This window comes from Tachyglossus aculeatus, chromosome 11 (assembly GCF_015852505.1).
Source record: "Tachyglossus aculeatus isolate mTacAcu1 chromosome 11, mTacAcu1.pri, whole genome shotgun sequence".
Lineage (NCBI taxonomy): Eukaryota > Metazoa > Chordata > Mammalia > Monotremata > Tachyglossidae > Tachyglossus > Tachyglossus aculeatus.
In genome coordinates this window covers 14,834,394-14,854,283 of record NC_052076.1, presented here as the reverse complement: position 1 = coordinate 14,854,283, position 19,890 = coordinate 14,834,394, and the positions used below count along the sequence as shown (strand labels likewise).

The following is a 19,890-nucleotide window of genomic DNA, read 5'->3' as shown; positions in this document are numbered from 1 at the left end:
ACTTGTACATATCTATTCTGTTTATTTTATTTTGTTAATATGTTTGGTTTTGTTCTCTGTCTCCCCCTTCTAGGCTGTGAGCCCGCTGTTGGGTAGGGACTGTCTCTATGTGTTGCCAACTTGTACTTCCCAAGCGCTTAGTACAGCGCTGTGCACACAGTAAGCGCTCAATAAATTGATTGATTGATTGACATGGGTTTGAATCCCGGCTCCGCCACTCGTCTGCTGTGTGGCCCTGGGCCAGTCACTTCACTTCTCCGGGCCTCAGTTCCCTCAGCTGTGAAATGGAGATTAAGACCGCGAGCCCTACGCGGGACGGGGACTGAGACGAGACGTGGGCAAGAAGTCAGCGACTCAGCCCTCATTTGCCCAACTCCTCCTTTCTGGGTCGCCTAAGCAGCGTGGCTCAGTGGAAAGAGCCCGGGCTTTGGAGTCAGAGGTCATGGGTTCAAATCCCGGCTCCGCCAACTGTCAGCTGTGTGACTTCGGGCGAGTCACTTCACTTCTCTGGGCCTCGGCTCCCTCATCTGGAAAATGGGGATGAAGCCTGGGAGCCCCCCGTGGGACAACCTGATCACCTTGTAACCTCCCCAGCGCTTAGAACAGTGCTTTGCACATAGTAAAGCACTGTTTTAAGCACTGGGGTAGGTGCAGGGTCATCAGGTTGTCCCACCTGGGGCTCACGGTCTCAGTCCCCATTTTGCAGATGAGGAAACTGAGGCACCAACAAGTGAAGTGACTTGCCCGAGGTCACACAGCAGACAAGTGGCGGAGCAGGGGTTAGAACCCACGCCCGTGGTCTTGCCTCTGGGCCATGCTGCTTCCGTGGCTTGTTCCCCCTCCTCTTCTCCATCATCGGCAATTCCCGACAGAGACCCCCGGCCGGGTCCGTCTTCCAGGAGGCGAGGCACTTGGCCAGTGATGCCTCCAGCCCTTCTCCTCAGCTCCTTTGTGCCATCGTCTTCCCAGACTGAGCCCCTTCCTTCCTCTCCCCCTCATCCCCCTCTCCATCCCCCCATCTTACCTCCTTCCCTTCCCCACTGCACCTGTATATATGTATATATGTGTGTACGTATTTATTACTCTATTTATTTTACTTGTACGTATCTATTCTATTCATTTTATTTTGTTAGTATGTTTGGTTTCGTTCTCTCCCCCTTTTAGACTGTGAGCCCACTGTTGGGCAGGCACTGTCTCTGTATGTTGCCAATTTGTACTTCCCAAGCGCTTAGCACAGTGCTCTGCACTCAGTAAGCGCTCAATAAATACGATTGATGATGATGATGATGATATTTATTACTCTATTTTACTTGTACATATCTATTCTATTTCTTTTATTTTGTTAGTATGTTTGGTTTCGTTCTCTGTCTCCCCCTTCTAGACCGTGAGCCCACTGTTGGGTAGGGACTGTCTCTATATGTTGCCAACTTGGACTTCCCAAGCGCTTAGTACAGTGCTCTGCACACAGTAAGCGCTCAATAAATTTGATTGATTGATTGATCATCTCCTCCCCCCCACCCCGCGTCTCCAAGTCCTCAAGGCCGCCTCTTTGGCGTGAGGCCTCCGCTTGGACTAGTTACGGGAAGGATTTTGGACAGGTGGAGAGAGCTGCGGGGCAGATCCAGGCCATTCATTCGTTCAATCGTATTTATTGAGCACTTACTGTGTGCAGAGCACTGTACTAAGCGCTTGTTGGCAACATATAGAGATGGTCCCTACCCAACAGTGGGCTCACAGTCTAGAATGTCCACCCCACATTCAGTCTGTGCCCCTTTCTCCGAGGAACCACCCTTCCCGCTCCGGCAGGCCATCCGACAACCGCCCCTCACCGCGGAGGGCCAGATCGCCACTGTAATGAGTGCCCCCTTCTCTCATTGTCAGGCAGTCATTTATTGAGCACTTACTGTGAGCAGAGGACTGTCCTAGGCACTTGAGAGAGGACATTATAACAATAAACAGCCACATTCCTCGCCCACATCCCTCCCGCCCCGTTTCCTGGCCTCCGCTCCGCCTCTCTTGCCCTGTCCTACCCCGAGACGTGCTATTATGTGGCCCCGTGAAGCGATTCATCCCACAGCGCCGTGTTCAGGGACCTCTCCCGGACCCTGGGTGGTATTTTGCTGAGATGGCGGGACCTAAACGGAGCAGGCGGCTGGAGACCTCCAGGAGACGGCATTCCTCGTTGTTGTGGCTGGAAGCTGAGGAAAGAAGCCCGGGGTTGGGAGTCAGGGCTCATGGGGTCAAATCCCGGCTCTGCCAGTTGTCAGCCGTGTGACTTTGGACAAGTCACTGGGCCTCAGTGACCTCATCTGGAAAATGGGGGTGAAGGCTGTGAGCCCCACGTGGGACGATCTGATCACCTTGTATCCGCCCCAGCGCTTAGAACAGTGCTTTGCACGTAGTAAGCGCTTAACAAATGCCATCATTATTATTATTATTAATAATAATCAGAGGCAGCGTCTAACCGCGTTGCCCCCGTGCCTCACCCTTTCAGTCCATTTAATCTACCATCCATTCTGACCACCCGTTCACCCGGGCCGTTCTCCGGCTGAAGCAGATCAAAGCACAGAGAAGCAGCGTGGCTCAGTGGAAAGAACCCGGGCTTTGGAGTCAGGGGTCATGGGTTCGAATCCCGGCTCCGCCAATTGTCAGCTGGGTGACTTTGGGGAAGCCACTTCACTTCTCTGGGCCCCAGTTACCTCATCTGTAAAATGGGGATGAAGACTGTGAGCCCCCCGTGGGACAACCTGATCACCTCGTAACCTCCCCAGCGCTTAGAACAGTGCTTTGCAGGGGGAGAGTCATTGTCAGATATGAGGCGGGAGGGCGTTGCGGGCCAGAGACGGGACGGGAGCGGCGAGATAGATGAGATGGAGGCCCGGCGAGAAGGTTAGCATTAGCGAGCGAAGTGTGCGGCCTGGCTTTTAGTCGGAGAGTAGCGAGGTGAGGTAGGAGGGGGCAGAGTGATGGACGGCTTTAAAGCCAATTCAGAGGTGGACGGGCGACGGCATCGTCTGGCACCGCAGCGTGGCCTCTCCATCCCTCTTCCCTTCGGCCCAGAGAGTCGGTTCGGTCGAAAAGCAGTTTTTGGTGATTCACTTCCCGCCCTCACTGCAAAGTCCACAAGGCCGATCATCATCATCAATCACCAGTCGTATTTATTGAGCGCTTACTGTGTGCAGAGCACTGTACTAAGCACTTGGGAAGTACAAATTGGCAACATATAGAGACAGTCCCTGCCCAACAGTGGGCTCACCGTCTAAAAGATAATAATAATAATAATGGCATTTATTAAGCACTTACTATGCACCAAGCACTGTTCTAAGCGCTGGGGAGGTTCCAAGGTGATCAGGTTGTCCCACGGGGGGCTCACAGTCTTTATCCCCATTTTCCAGATGAGGGAACTGAGGCCCAGGGAAGTGAAGTGACTTGCCCAAAGTCACACAGCTGACAAGTGCGGGGACCAGGATTTGAACCCCTGACCTCTGACTCCAAAGCCCGGGCTCTTTCCACTGAGCCACACTGCTTCTCTCAGAGTGTGTTCAGCACAGACTGGGCAAAATGGGAAATGCTACATTGGATTTACACTCCTTCTGACCGTGGGGCAACTAATAATAGGAATAATGATCATGGTATTCGTTAAGCGCTTACTACGTGCCAGGCACTGTACTAAGTGCTGGAGTGGGTTACAAGCAACAGAGTTCCTGTCCCACATGGGGCTCAAAGTCTCATAAAGTCTCATGAAGCAGAGAGGCTGAGTGGAAAGAGCCCGGGCTTTGGAGTCAGAGGTCATGCGTTCAAATCCCGGCTCTGCCAATTGTCAGCTGTGTGACTTTGGGCAAGTCGCTTAACTTCTCTGTGCCTCAGTTACCTCATTTGTAAAATGGGGATGAAGACTGTGAGCCCCTCTGGGACAACCTGATCACCTTGTAACCTCCCCAGCTCCTAGAACAGTGCTTTGCACATAGTAAGCGCTTAATAAATGCCATTATTATTATTATTATTATTATTATTATTATTATAAAGTACATGGATATTCCTCGCCAACCTCCGGAGCGACTGTGGCTTTTATTTTAAACCCCCAGTGGATCTGGCCTCTTAGGATACTTGAACGTTACTGGTCACCCAGGGGCAAAGCAGCTAGCCGTTTCCCCTTGCTGTTAAATGGTTTACATTGTCAGCAAGTGTAGAAGGCCCACGATTAAATATCTCATTCTGTTTCCACAAAAGGAGATTCTGTTGGCCTTTTGGTTCCTGCTTGGGTTGCTCTTTTGTTGACAGAAACTGCCACCTGCAGAGAGGCTCCCCTCGACGCCCGTTCCTTCCCTCCTGTTTCCATGCCTCCTCTCTCCCGTTGTCCCCACGCCCGTTCCTTCCCTCCTGTTTCCATGCCTCCTCTCTCCCATTCTCCTCTTTCCCGCCCCTCTCTCCCTTTTTCTGCCCCCCTCCCCTTTCCCGCCCTCCTCTCCCCTTTTCTCCCCTTTCCCTCCTTTCTCCCCTTTCCTCACTCTCCTCACTTTCTCCCCTTTCCCCCTCTCTCCCCTTTCTCTTCTCTCTCCACTTTCCCACCCCCTAGCTCCCCATTCCTGCCCCTTCACTCCCCCTTCCCACCTCTCTCTCCCTTTTCCCGCCCCCTCTCTCTCCTTTCCCACCCCCTCACTCTCCTTTCCCACCCACCTCTCCCCTTTTCTCCCCTTTCTTCACCCTCCCCTTTCCCTCTCTCTCCCCTTTCTCTCCTCTCTCTCCTTTCCCGCCCCCTCACTAGCCATTCCCGCCCCCTCACTCGCCATTCCTGCCCCCTTGCTCCCCTTTCCCGCCCCCTCGCTCCCCTTTCCCACCCCCTCACTCCCATTTCCCACCCCCTCGCTCCCCTCTACTGGCCCCTGTCCTTTCCCACCCCCTCTCCACTCTTTCCTGCCCCCTCTCTCCCCTTCCCACCCCCTCGCCCTCCTTTCCCGCCCTTCTCTCACCTTTCCTCCCCTTTCCCTCCTTTCTCCCCTTTCCTCACCCTCTCCCCTTTCCCCACTCTCTCCCCGCGCCTCACTTTCTCCCCTTTCCCCTCTCTCTCCCCTTTCTCTCCTCTCTCCTTTCCCACCCTCTCACTCCCCTTTTCCACCCCCTCGCTCCCCTCTATTGGCCCCTCTCCTCTCCCACCCCCTCTCCTTTCTTTCCCGACCCCTCTCTCTCCTTTTCCACCCCCTTTCTCCCCACCACTCTCCCCTTTCCCACTCCCTTTCTCCCCTTTCCCTCCTTTCTTTCCCTCTCTCCCCTCTCTGTTCAGTTTGGAGTTATCCCTTATTAATGATCTGTACCCACAAGAAGCAGCCTTTTGGATTCAGTAACGTATGCCTGTCTTTTGTTCTCTCCCCCAGAATATTCTCTTTCCTGGATGTAGTCACCCTGTGCCGCTGTGCTCAGGTCTCCAGGGTAAGTACGGCCTCTGTTCATCGTTCTGTCGGGTCTCAGCCTTGCCTTCGTGGAACTCGGTTGCTGTGGACAGTGGTATTGTCTGTGGCCAGTACCAGCAGGAATTAAAGCAGGACTAGGGTTATAGAAAAAATCCCATAGAGGTCCTTCCCAGATTGGAAAAAATATGGGCAGGAGTTCCCAGTGAAATGCCTGGAGGGTTCAGGAGACACAGAGAAGACAGTAGTATTAGTAGCCTGGCCTAGTGGAATTAGCCCAGGCCCAGGAGTCTGAAAACACGTTCTAATCCTGGCTCTGCCACATGTCTTCTGTGGAACCTTGGGCAAGACACTTCACTTCACTGTGCCTCAGTTTCCTCACCTATAAAATGGGGATTACGACTGTGAATCCCATGCGAGACAAGGACTGTGTACAACCTTATTAGCTTGTCTCTAACCCAGCGCCTAGAACAGTGCTGGACACCTAGTAAGCGCTTAACAAAAACCATCACTGTAATTATTATCATTATTATCTTCAGTCCGACAGGGCCTTGACCGCCTCCTCTTGTTGAAGCTGGCATTCACTGAATGTTTTCTGTGTGCAGAGCACTGTCCTAAGCGCTTAGGAGAGTAGACCGAACACCCCACGTGGGATGAGGCTGTGTCCAATCTGATCAACTAGAATATACCCTAGTGCTTAGTACAGCGCCGAACAAATTCCCTGATTCCCATGATTAATATAATACAACAGTGCTCGGCACATAGTAAGCGCTTAACAAACACCATTATTATTATTATTACAACGGCGTCGATAACCCATTCCCAGCCCACTAGGAGTAGTGTTCAGTCCCCTTCCCTTCCCCCGTGGGTAGACTTGACAGGACTTTTCTGAGTTCTGGAAGCCGTGGCATCCTTGACCGTGGCTTCCCCATCTTTGCCGGGCCCAGAGAGCCGTGGCCATTTGGGCTTTGGAAGAGGTTTTGGGAAAGTGATCTTATTACCTGCCTCTGTAGCAGGATCCTCTCTAGACCGTAAATTCGTGTAGGCAAGGAATATGTCTGCTTATCGTTGGATTGCACTCTCCCAAACACTTAGTGCAGTCTTTTAGACTGTGAGCCCACTGTTGGGTAGGGACTGTCTCTATATGTTGCCAATTTGTACTTCCCAAGTGCTTAGTACAGTGCTCTGCACATAGTAAGCGCTCAATAAATACGATTGATGATGATGATCAGTGCTCAGCGCATAGTAAGCGCTCGATTGAATGACGGCACATCTCCTCCAAGAGGCCTTCCCTAACTAAGCCCTCTTTTTCTTTTCTTCCGCTCTCTTCTGCATCGCCCCGACTCGCTCCCTCCCCTCCCAGCCCCACAGCATCCGTGTATCTATCTGTCATTTATTTATTAATGTCCGTCTCCCCTCCAGACCGTACGTTCACTGTGGGCGGGGAATGCGTCGGTTATATTCCAGTGTACTCTCCCAAGCACTTAGTGCAGTGCTCCACACAGTAAGCACTCTTATGTTTATTTATATTTATATTTATTATATTTATAATATACTATATTTACATTAATTTTATTTATACTATATTATATTATTAAAGATTATAAAAATATTGTCATGAAATGTTGTATATATAAATATATTTATATATTTTATTTATATTTATAAATAAATATAAATCAGTATGATTGACCGACTCCATCCTGGTGGCTCGATGGAGATCTATTAGCCGATCCTTGACTGGCTCAAACAGCGGCTTCGAAGTGGGTCGGAACTGCTCCGAGCGAACGTTCAATGTCAGGTTCTACCCGGTGCAGCCTGCAAAGGCCAGTGGCGTCTGAAATTTGCCGGCCCACCGGCCCTCCCTTCCAGGCGGTCCCCAAAGAGGACCACGTTTAAGATTAAGATTAAGGCCATCAAAGAGTTCATTCATTCATTCAATCGCATTTATTGAGCGCTTACTGCGTGCAGAGCACTGGACTGAGCGCTTGGGAAGTCCAAGTCGGCAACATACAGAGACGGTCCCTACCCAACAGCGGGCTCACAGTTTAGAAGGGGGAGACAGACAATAAAACAAAACATGTGGACAGGTGTCAAGTCATCACAATAAGCAGAAATAAAGCTAGAGGCACATCGTTAACAAAATGGTGAATATGTGCAAGTAAAAATAAATAGAGTGATAAATCTGTACAAACATATATACAGGTGATGTGGGGAGGGGAAGGAGGTAGGGCCGGAGGGGGAGAGGAAAAAGGGGGCTCAGTCTGCGAAGGCCTCCTGGAGTTCTGCCATGCCCCCTCATAGTCATCCTTTTCAAAAGGAAAAGGAGTGGAGGTCTTGTCACCCCAAAAGACCTTTCCCATGGGGGGGGCCCTTCCTAGGAAGCAGACTCGGGGGGGCCCAGCAGAAAGGGAACAAACTGCTTTTTCCAAAACGGCTTGTTCTGGGCCACATCTCTTGCCCTCGGGCCTAGCTCAGAGACCTTCTCGGGCCGGGGTGGGACGTTTTTTCCTGGCCAGGCTATCATGTTATCATCATCATCATCAATCGTATCTATTGAGCGCTTACTGTATGCAGAGCACTGTACTAAGCGCTTGGGAAGTACAAGTTGGCAACATATAGAGACAGTCCCTACCCAGTAGTGGGCTCACAGTCTAAAAGGGGGAGACAGAGAACAAAACCAAACATACTAACAAAATAAAATTTTGTTAGAAATGATCACTCTAATTTTCCTTAATTTTTTTCTCCCCTTGACCTCTCGAAGGCCCGGAAACTTTCAGTCCCAGGGTCCGAGCGCATTTAGCCGCAGACTGGCTCCCTCCTGAAATGGCACCTCGCTCGGCAGCTGTGATTTGTCTGCATTGCTTTTGCCGACCCAATGTTTTTCCCAAGATGTGACAATGGCCTTTTGTTTCCTTTTGAGGAAAGAACCTGGACACCAAGCTACCGCTTAAAGGTTCTTCTTTAGAAATGTGCCCGGCGGAGATGGATAGGACAGCTGTTGGCTTTGGATGTCTGTCCCACAGCTTGGGTGCCCTCAGAAACTTGTTCAGCCTTGAATTCCAGCCACCAGACATTCATTCATTCATTCATTCATTCAATCGTATTTATTGAGCGCTTACTCTGTGCAGAGCACTGGACTAAGCGCTTGGGAAGTACAAGTTGGCAACATATTGAGATGGTCCCTACCCAACAGTGGGCTCACAGTCTAAAAGATTCATTCAATCGTATTTATTGAGCGCTTACTGTGTGCAGAGCACTGTACTAAGCGCTTTGGGAAGTACATGTTGGCAACATATAGAGACAGTCCCTACCCAACAGCGGGCTCACAGTCTAGAAGGGGGAAACAGACAACAAGACAAAACATATTAACAAAATAAAATAAATAGAATAAATATGTACAAATAAAATAGAGTAATAAATATGTACATAAAATAAATAGAATAAATATGTACAAATATAATAAATGGAGTAATAAATATGTATATATATACAGAGCATATATAACTAACTATAACCATATAACTAACACAACTATAACTTGTGTTATAGATGGAGAGTAGGTGAGGTAGGCCCCGACCTCTCATTTTCCTCAGATACCTCTCGTTTTCTCCTCAGTTGTTCCTTCCATCATCATCATCATCAGTCGTATTTATTGAGCGCTTACTATGTGCAGAGCACTGTACTAAGCGCTTGGCAGCTCCCAGGACAGAATCTGTGGGCTAACTTCGAAACTTGAACAAGCCTGCCAACTCTGTTGTATTGTACTCTTCCAAGTGCGTAGTACAGAGCCCTGCACACAGTAGGTGCTCAATAAAGCAGCAAGAAGCAGCGTGGCCCAGGGGATAGAGCGCGGGCCTGGGCGTCAGAGGACCTGGGTTCTAATCCCAGCCCGGTCCCTTGTCTGCCGTGACACTTTGGACAAGTCACTTAATTTTTCTGTGCCTCGGTTCCCTCATCTGTAAAATGGGGATTCATTCATTCAGTCGTATTTATTGAGCGCTTACCGTGTGCAGAGCACTGCACTAAGCGCTTGGGAAGTACAAATGTTGATGAACTTGTTCACGCACCCCCCTTCTTCACCCAGCAAAATGTGTTTTTAAAAATACACTGAGTGAGGAAACAGTTCAGAAATGATCATCTTAAATATTCTTTAGGATGAACACCAACATGATACGAAAAACAACTAAAATCAAGACCTCTGAGTACATTTAAAACTGTAAATACGAACAGTGAAACATATTATCAAGTAAAAAATATGTTTTGCAAAGACCGTGAGCCCCCTGTGGGATGAAGACCGTGTCCAACCTGATTAACTTGTTACCCCAGCGCTTTGTACAACACCTGGGACATAGTAACAAATGCCATAAACAGATAAATACGTATCATTGATTGATTAGAAACCTATTGAGATGCACAGATCAATCAGTGGTATATATTGAGTGCTTACCTTGTGCAGAATACTATTCCAAGCTCTTAGGAGAGTACAAATGCAACAGAATTGAGAGACACACTCTCCACAAGGAGCTTACAGTCTAGGGGATCAACAGATCCATGATTTATGTCAAAAGTTCTTGAACCTGTGCAAACCTCCCCGCTGCTATAGAAATGTCCCTGTAAGAAGGAGATGCCCCAATGATCTGCTCCTTTTAAGCTCCCAGACCTGATCACCTTGTAACCTCCCCAGCGCTTAGAATGGTGCTTTGCACATAGTAAGCGCATAATAAATGCTGCTATTATTAGTATTATTAGTATTATTATTATTATTATTAACCCGTGACCCCTCTCCAACCCTTCCTGGGCCACCGCTGACCTGGGTTCATTCCACCCTACCGGGAGTGAATCAGGAAGTTGAGGGGAAGCGATGCTTGCCCTTTTGAGAAGTGAGGCAGAGAGTTGGAAAGTCAGTCGTATTTATTGAGCACCTGTTGGGTGCAGAACACAGAATTAAGCACTTGGGAGAGTACAGTATGACATTAAAGACGCATTCCCTGGCCACAGTGAGTTTACAGTCTAGAGGGGAAGACAGATTGAAATATAACTAAATGACAAGTGCTGCGGGGCTGGGAGAGGGGGATGAATAAAGGGAGCAAGTCAGCAGAAAGGAGTGGAGGGCTTAAGGGAAGGCCTCTTTTAGGAGATTTGTCTTCAATAAGGCTTTGAATGAGGGAAAGGTCATTGGGAGGGGTGTGTATGTATATGTATTTGTGTGAAATCCTGTTTTGGATGGACAGAGCCAAACACTGGCTCTTTTTGTGTGTGTGCATGCACACAAACACACACACACACACACATACACAGAACCCCCTCTTCCCCTCTCACCCCCCGCATTAACCACACACTGACTCTCTCTTCTTTCTTTCCCTTCTTTCTAATCAAGGCTTGGAATGTTCTGGCCCTGGATGGCAGTAACTGGCAGCGTATTGACCTGTTTGATTTCCAGAGGGACATCGAGGTATAATTAAGTGACGCGTGGTCCCAGTTCCCCGGTTAAAAATGTAATTACCGCCCGAGCCGGATTAATGCCGCCAAAAAGCTCTCCCTCTGCCCCCCTCATTTCGGTGCATCCGAACCCCAGGGCCGCCTCGAAAGATCCGGCTGCTCTCTTGGCTTTTGAGGACGGGCAGAGCCATCTCCCTGAGAACCCAGAACTGTGGGAGGGCGAGGGCCTGCTTGACATTGCACGGAGAGAGACACAGACAGGGGGTGGCCAGGTAAAGTTTAATTCGGGGTTTCCCCTTCCAGTTCTCACCCCGTTCTGTGGCTGCTTTTACTCCCCACGGAAATCGGAAGGGAAGAGGAAGGTGGCTCCCATTTCCCTGCGACAGACCTCGCTCAGTCGAGACACTTCCCTGGAAATCCTGGGCGAAACAAGGGTCCGATTGGGAGATCTCCTAGGCCGGGCCCCAAGACTTCCGGAATTCTGTGCCTGGCACGGAACTCCCGTTTCTCCAGGATGGCGGGGATGTGGTTCCCGGGTGCTGGGAGCTGAGGGTGGCACGAGAATGGGGAGGGACGAATGGAAAGTTGCCCAGTTTAGTCTCCGTCATTCCTCGCGGCCTCCTTCCCCTCCCCTGTCTAGCGGCTTTCTGCTCAGGTAACTGACCGCGATGGGCACCTCAACGGGCAGGGGAAATTGCACGTGAAAGGGAATTGAATAGCGGGCTGTCCCTCCCGATGCTCACCTGACCTTGTCGGTTTCTGTCTCTTGCCAGGGGAGAGTGGTGGAGAACATCTCTAAGAGATGTGGGGGCTTCTTACGGAAGTTAAGTCTTCGCGGGTGTCTCGGAGTTGGAGACAATGCATTAAGGTAAAGGCACGGGCGGCCTGGGATTAGGCTGCGCCCCCTCTTCCAAAGCCGGAGACCATCACATCATTAGCAAAATAAATAGAATAGTAAATATCCATTCGTTCATTCAATCGTATTTATTGAGCGCTTACTGTGTGCAGAGCACTGGACTAAGCGCTTGGGATAGTCCAAGCCACTTGTCAGCTGTGTGACTTTTGCAAGTCACTTCACTTCTCTGGGCCTCAAGTTCCCTCATCTGGAAAATGGGGATTAAGTCTGTGAGCCCCACGTGGGACAACTTGATTACCTTGTATCTACCCCAGCGCTTAGAACAGTGCTTTGCCCATAGTAAGCGCTTAATAAATGCCATCATCATCATCATCTCTCCCTCCGCATTTGGGAGCAGAACCCGTTTCCCTCCCCGTACGCCCTCACTTTCTCACCCTCTCTCACCCCATCTCGTGTCAGCGGCTCATGAGGCGTTGGAGGTGTCTGGGGGTCCACTTGTGGTTTGGGGGACATGTCTGCCCGTCCCGGCTCCGGCTCTCCCCCTTTCCTTGGCCTTTAGCAAATCTCTGACCCTCTCCCCGGCAAGACGGAGGACGGCATTTACCTGTGACACCCAGAGGTAGCAAAAATTAGACTGCAAGGCCTGGTGGTCGAAAGGCAGGAATAGGGTCAGCAAACGGGGGGACAGAGGGGAAGAATAAGCAGTAGTGAGAGGAGGAGGGGGAGGTGGCCGCCGCAGCCTTTTGGGGTGGGCGAGGAAGGAAGACGTGTCTTTCCTTTCACAGACAGTTTGGCCCGTCTGTCCAGGGAGGCCGCGGGATCCTTCGAGGGGGAGCAGGGTGAGGGGAGGAGCGCCCAGGGACGCGGCAGCCATCCCTCCACCATCGCGGCAACCCCAGTCACCGTCCGGCTCGGAGAGACCGTCGGGTCCCACAGGAGCGCGGAGTCCGAGACCCCTCCAGGGGAAGCCGGGGGATGTGGCCGAGGGGCCGCTCTCTCCCCCCCGCCCAACCCCAACCTCCGCGGGACAGTCAGTTGGTCGTATTTATTGAGCACTTACCATGCGCAGAGCACTGTACTGAGTGCTGGGAGGAGACAGAACCATTCCTTGCCGACAGTGTACTTACACGGTACATCCCAGACAGCGGAGGGGCCTCAGCTGGTCCCCTTCTGATTGGTGGCTCTTCTTTTTCTTCTCCCCTAAAGGACCTTTGCACAAAACTGTAGGAACATTGAAGTTCTGAACCTCAATGGGTGTACGAAGACGACGGACGCGTAAGTGCTGCGGGGTTGGGAAGGGGTGGATAATGTGCTGAAAACCTTCTGCCAGATTGGTCGTATTTGTTGAGCGCTTACTGTGTGCAGAGCACTGTAGTAATAATCATAATTATAGCATTTATTAGGCACTTACTGTTCATTCATTCAATCATATTTATTGAGCGCTTGTGTGCAGAGCACTGTACTAAGCGCTTGGGAAGTATAATAATAATAATAATGGCATTTATTAAGCGCTTACTATGTGCAAAGCAGTGTTCTAAGCGCTGGGGAGGATACGAGGTGATCAGGTTGTCCCACAGGGGGCTCACAGTCTTCATCCCCATTTGACAGGTGAGGTAACTGAGGCACAGAGAAGTTAAGTGACGGGCCCAAAGTCACACAGCTGACAGTTGGCGGAGCCGGGATTTGAACCCATGACCTCTGACTCCAAAGCCCGTGCTCTTTCCACTGAGCCACGCTACAAGTTGGCAACATATAGAGACGGTCCCTACCCAACAGTGGGCTCACAGTCTACTATGGGCAAAGCGCTGTTCTAAGCACTGGGGAGGTTACAAGGTGATCAGGTTGTCCCACAGGAGGCTCACAGTCTTAATCCCCATTTTACAGATGAGGGAACGGAGGCCCAGAGAAGTTAAGTGACTTGCTCAAAGTCACACAGCTGGCAATTGGCGGAGCCGGGATTTGAACCCATGACCTCTGACTCCAAAGCCCGGGCTCTTTCCACTGAGCCACGCTGCTTCTCTACAAAGCGCTTGGGAGAGTACACTTTGACAATAAACAGACACATTCCCTGCCCACAGTGGGCTTACAGTCTAGAGGAGACAATAATTTTCTTGCATCCACCCCAAGTGCTTAGGGCAGTGCATGGCACATAGTAAGCACTTAACAAATACCATCATTATTGTGAGGAGCAGCATGGCGTAATGGATAGAATAGGGGGAATTCTCCCCCTTCTAGACTGTAAGCCCACTGTTGGGTAGGGACCGTCTCTATATGTTGCCAAATTGTACTTCCCAAGTGCTTAGTACAGTGCTCTGCACACAGTAAGTGCTCAATAAATACAATTGAATGAATGAATGAATAGGGCCCTTGGAGTCCCCTCCACTTGTCTGCTGTGTGGCCATGGCAAGCCATTTCACTTCTTGGTGCGTCAGTTACCTCATCTGTAAAATGGGGGTTAAGCCTGTGAGCCCCACGTAGGACAACCGGATAACCTTGTATCTACCCCAGCACTTAGAACAGTGCTTGGCACATAGTAAGCGCTTAACAAATAGTATTATGATTATCTGTGTCTCAGTTTCCTCATCCGTAAAATGGGGATGAAGACTGTGAGTCCTTTGTGGGACAGGGACGCTGTCCAACTCGATTTGCTTGTATCCACCCCGGCACTTTGTGCAGTAAGTGCTTAGTACCGTAATTATTAAATGCAAATAAATAAATGCCCTCAGTTGGGACACAAGGATCAGGAAAAGTGTCCCAGAGTTCAGCTCTCGGCAGGGGAGCAAAGGGTAGGCGTTTCTAAGCTCAATCATTCAATCAATCAATCAATCACAGTCTTTTAGACTGTGAGCCCACTGTTGGGTAGGGACTGTCCCTATATGTTGCCAATTTGTACTTGCCAAGCGCTTAGTACAGTGCTCTGCACATGGTAAGCGCTCGATAAATATGATTGATGATAGAAGGGGGAGAGAGGGCTTCGCAATCCAGAGAAGCCCTGTGATCTTTGAGATCTATACAGCAGCGTGGTTTAGTGGAAAGAGCACAGTTTGGGGAGTCAGAGACGTGGGTTCTCAGCCACTTGTCTGACCTTGGGCAAGTCACTTAACTTCCCTGTGCCTCAGTTACCTCCTCTTTAAAATGGAGATGAAGACTGTGAGATAACCTGATTACCTTGTATCTGCCCCAGAACTTAGAACCGTGATTGGCGCATAGTAAGTGCTTAACAAATAAGCACTTAACAGCACTTAACAGTAAGTGCTTACTGTGTCGGCCTTCTCTCTGATCTCCCATCCTCGTGTCTCTCCCCACTTCAATCCATACTTCATGCTGTAGCCCGGACTGTCTTTGTCCAGAAACGCCCTGGGCATGTTACTCCCCTCCTCAAAAATCTCCAGTGGCTACCAATCAATCTGCGCATCAGGCAGAAACTCCTCACCCTGGGCTTCAAGGCTGTCCATGCCCTCGCCCCCTCCTTCCTCCCCTCCCTTCTTCTCCAGCCCAGCCCGCACCCTCCGCTCCTCTGCCGCTAATCTCCTCACCTTTAGGCCTCGTTCTCGCCTGTCATCATCATCATCATCATCATCAATCGTATTTATTGAGCGCTTACTATGTGCAGAGCACTGTACTAAGCGCTTGGGAAGTACAAATTGGCAACATCTAGAGACAGTCCCTACCCAACAGTGGGCTCACAGTCTAAAAGGGGGAGACAGAGAACAAAACCAAACATACTAACAAAATAAAATACATAGAACAGATATGTACAAGCAAAATAAATAAATAAATAGAGTGATAAATATGTACAAACATATATACATAATGATTATTATCATTATTATGAGGGAGAGCCCAGCTCAACCCTGCCGAGGCCCGGAGGCCCGCAACGGACGCGCTGATGGCCAAAGCGAGGCGGGACGAAATCGGCGGCAGGCGCGACTGTAGGCTGGCTCCGGCTCTGCCACTTGTCTGCTGTGTGACCTCGGGCACGTCGCTTCTCTCCTCTGTGTCTCAGTTCCCTCATCTGAATCCGCTCCTTGTCTGTCCCGCCGTCGACCCCCGGCCCACGTCCTCCCCCGGACCTGGAATGCCCCCAATCCCTCTGCCCATCCACCAAGCTAGCTCTCTTCCTCCCTTCAAGGCTTACTGAGAGCTCACCTCCTCCAGGACACCTTCCCAGACTGAGCCCCTTCCTTCCTCTCCCCCTCGTCCCCCTCTCCATCCCCCCCCATCTTACCTCCTTCCCTTCCCCACAGCACCTGTATATATGTTTGTACATATTTATTACTCTATTTATTTATTTATTTTACTTGTACATATCTATTGTATTTATTTTATTTTGTTAGTATGTTTGGTTTTGTTCTCTGTCTCCCCCTTTTAGACTGTGAGCCCACTGTTGGGTAGGGACTGTCTCTATATGTTGCCAACTTGTACTTCCCAAGCGCTTAGTACAGTGCTCAGCACACAGTAAGCGCTCAATAAATACGATTGATTGATTGATTGATTGATTAACAAATACCCATGGCTCAGTGGAAGGAGCCCAGGCTTGGGAGTCAGACGTCGTAGGTTCCAATCCCAGGTCCGCCACTTGTCAGCTGTTTGACTTTGGGCTAGTCACTTCTCTTCTCTGTGTCTCAGTTCCCTCATCTGGAAAATGGGGATCAAGACTGTGACCCTATGTGGGGACAACCTGATTCCTTGTATCCCCCCACAAGCACTTAGAACAGTGCTTGGCACATAGTAAGTGCTTAACAAATGCCATCATTATTGTTTATATATATATATATATATATATATATATATATATATGTATGTACATATATATATGTATGTATGTACATACATATATGTATGTATGTACAATGTATGTATCTATTGTACTATATATCTATATCTATATATATCTATCTATCTAGGTCTATCTATAGATCTATCTATATATATATCTATATCTATCTATATATCTATCTATATCTATCTATCTATAGGTCTATCTATAGATCTATCTAGATAGATCTATAGATAGATATATATAAAACATTTATATATCTAGATGTATTGCATGTTATATATATATGTATATAATAATATATAGTTTTTTCACGGTGTTTATTCAGTGCTGAGTAGGGGCCGAGCATTGGGAGTAGATTCACAGAGACCTGATCAGACATGGGCTCAGCCCTACATGGAACTTAGAGGGACATCTGCGATATCTTAGATGGAAGGAGACCCCCTCTCCATCCCCCCGCCACAAATTTCCCAGATGAAGAAAGAGAAGTCACCCAAGAAGCCAGTGGCAGAGCTGGGACTACTCTGCCCACTAGGCCACACCACCTCTGCTTCCCTCTGCTCTCTCCTGGTCTTGGCAAGGGGAGCGAGTAGCCGGAATCCCGCAGACGTCAAGGCTTTTGTATTCTAAAGGTCCTTCGTGCCAACCAGACAGTCTCTGTTGGGATACCTTCCGATGTCGAGAAGCATTTAAAAAAAAAAGCGGTAGCCAGTTCCAGAGTGCTGAGTTGGCAGGTCCCGGATTGCCGACTCTTCCAGAGATGGCATCGGCAGGGGTTGGAAAACCACGGCGTTTAGGCAACAGTGATCCAGAGAGGAAAAACGTAAGGGTTCACGGCTCCTGCTTGTTCGGTTCCTCGCTCGAGCCCGGAGCCTAGAGAAGGGCTTGGATGTCCGCAGGCCAATTCCTTCCGGGACACTGACCTCAAACCGTCCAGAGAATGCTGCTCTCTGAGGTCACTCCGGGACCTCCCATGTGAGAAAGAGGAGAGAAGGAGGTGGGGAGGGGAAATTAATGAAAACGAATGAACAAGCCACTAACTGGGTTGCTGGCTTTTCCCTCTGAGGGCCATTTTGGACAGAGATCTGCTCTGCATTTAAAAGTCCCGTCCTACTGAATTCCTGTCAGCCAGTTAGCCACTGGGCACGGAGAGGATGAGGGACTGGACTCTTCAGAGGGAAAAGTTGTTGGAGAAATCCAAGTGTGGGCAGTGGACCCAGTATCTGACCCAATATCTCCTTCATCCCCAACATCCCTCCCCAATCTCAGCTCAGTCCCCTGTTGGCCAACATTTCCCCTCTGTTGGCACTTTCATCGCCTGGAGAATTGCCTTGTTATTGTTATTATTATTATATCATCATCATCATTATTATTATTATCATATTATTATTATATCATCATCATTATTATTATATTAAGCGCTTACTATGTGCCAGGCACTGTTCTAAGCGCTGGGGTAGATACAAGCAAATCAGGATGGACACATTCCCAGTCCCACATGGCGCTCCCAATCTTAATCCCCAAGTAGTAGGAGGAATTAGGATTTAATCCCCTTTTTGCAGTTAAGGAAACAGACCCAGAGAAGATAAGTGACTTGCCCAAGGTCTCACACAGCAGGCAAGTGGCAGAGCTGGGATTAGAACCTTTCCACAACTTTGAGATCTTTGCACACAATATGCGCTCAATAAATACGACTGAATGAGCGTTGGGCCTCCTGAGAGCAGGCCTGGATAGCCTCCAGTCAAACAATTAATTAGTGGTATTTGTTGAGTGCTCATTTTGTGCCGAGTAATGTACTAAGCGCATGGAGAGTACAGTCTAACAGTTGGTAACCGTGCTGTTGCTGCAAAGACCGTCTCTGGAGAGCAGGCCAAGCTGGGCCCGTAGCGACACCTCTGAACATTTCCAAATGGGAATCAAATACCTCCTTCCCTCCCGGGATTCTTTGCTGAGTTCAGAGCAGTCAATCCTTCGATGGTATCCTCTGACCACTGACTGCGTGCACAGCACTGTACCACTGTACTAAACGTCTGGGAGAATACAGTACAGCAGAGTTGGTAGAATGATTCCTTGCCCACCAGGAGCATAAAATCAGCAGGAGCATCTCTTAGAGAAGCAGCTTGGCTCGGTGGAAAGAGCCCGGACTTTGGAGTCAGAGGCCATGGGTTCAAACCCCGACTCCGCCGATTATCAGCTGTGTGACTTTGGGCAAGTCACTTCACTTCTCTGTGCCTCAGTTACCTCATCTGTAAAATGAGGATTAAGACTGGGAGCCCCCCGTGAGACAACCTGATCAGCTTGTAACCTCCCCAGTGCTTAGAACAGTGCTTTGCACATAGTAAGCACTTAATAAATGCCATTATTATTATTATTTTGTGCAGAGTAATGTACTAAGCGCATGGAGAGTACAGTCTAATAGTTGGTAGCCGTGCTGTTGCTGCAAAGACCAAGACTATCTCTAGAGAGCAAGCCAAGCTGGGCCCTTAGTGACACCTGTGAACATTTCCAATTGGGACTCAAATACCTCCTTTCCTCACAGGATTCTTTGCTGAGTTCAGAGCATTCAATCCTTCGGTGGTATTCTCTGACTGCTGACTGCGTGCACAGCACTGTACTAAACGCCTGGAAGAATACAGTACAACAGAGTTGGTAGAATGATTCCTTGCCCACCAGGAACTTAACATCTACAGGAGCGTCTCTTAGAGAAGCAGCGTGGCTCAGTGGAAAGAGCCCGGGCTTCGGAGTCAGAGGTCATGGGTTCAAATCCCGGCTCTGCCGCTTTTCAGCTGTGTGACTTTGGGCAAGTCACTTCACTTATCTGGGTCTCAGTTCCCTCATCTGTAAAATGGGGATGAAGACTGTGAGCCCCACGAGGGACAACCTGATTACCTTGTGACCTCCTCAGCGCTTAGAACAGTACTTTGCACATAGTAAGTGCTTAATAAATGCCATCATTATTATTATTAATGGAGACGTTGCCTGCTTCTTTTTTTATTTATGGTATTTGTTAAGCACCTACTATGTTCCAGGCCCTGTACTAAGTGCTGGGTTAAATACAAGTTAATCAGGTTGGCCACAGTCCCTGTCCCACTTAGGGCTCACAGTCTTAATCCCTATTTTACAGATGAACTGAGGCACAGAGAAGTGAAGTGACTTGACCAAGGTCACACGGCAGTTGTCACTTACTTAATGTCACACAGCAGGCAAGTGGCAGAGCCGGAATTAGAACCCAGGTCTTTTGACTCCCAAGGCCGGGCTCTATCCACCAGGCCATGCTGCGTCTCGGAAGATCACACCTAACCTGCCCGCTTTGGGTTTTTCCTCGTGTCTCCTGGTTTCAGGGGATTTTATGACAGAAGGAAGAGTTACCATGTAGTCAGTCAGTCAGTTGTGTTTGCTGAGCTCTT

At 49.3% G+C, this 19,890-nt stretch overlaps 1 protein-coding gene across 3 annotated transcripts in view; it reads left to right on the top strand.

Moving 5' to 3' along the window:
* FBXL20 (F-box and leucine rich repeat protein 20) overlaps positions 1 to 19,890 on the top strand; it is a 136,826-nt gene that overhangs the window by 97,770 nt on the left and 19,166 nt on the right. For all 3 annotated transcript variants that reach the window (XM_038754536.1, XM_038754537.1, XM_038754535.1), the window contains exons 3-6: positions 5,373 to 5,427; positions 10,786 to 10,860; positions 11,621 to 11,715; positions 12,910 to 12,978. In XM_038754536.1, the coding sequence (XP_038610464.1) occupies positions 5,373 to 5,427; positions 10,786 to 10,860; positions 11,621 to 11,715; positions 12,910 to 12,978 (294 nt within the window). The remainder of the gene's footprint in view (positions 1 to 5,372; positions 5,428 to 10,785; positions 10,861 to 11,620; positions 11,716 to 12,909; positions 12,979 to 19,890) is intronic.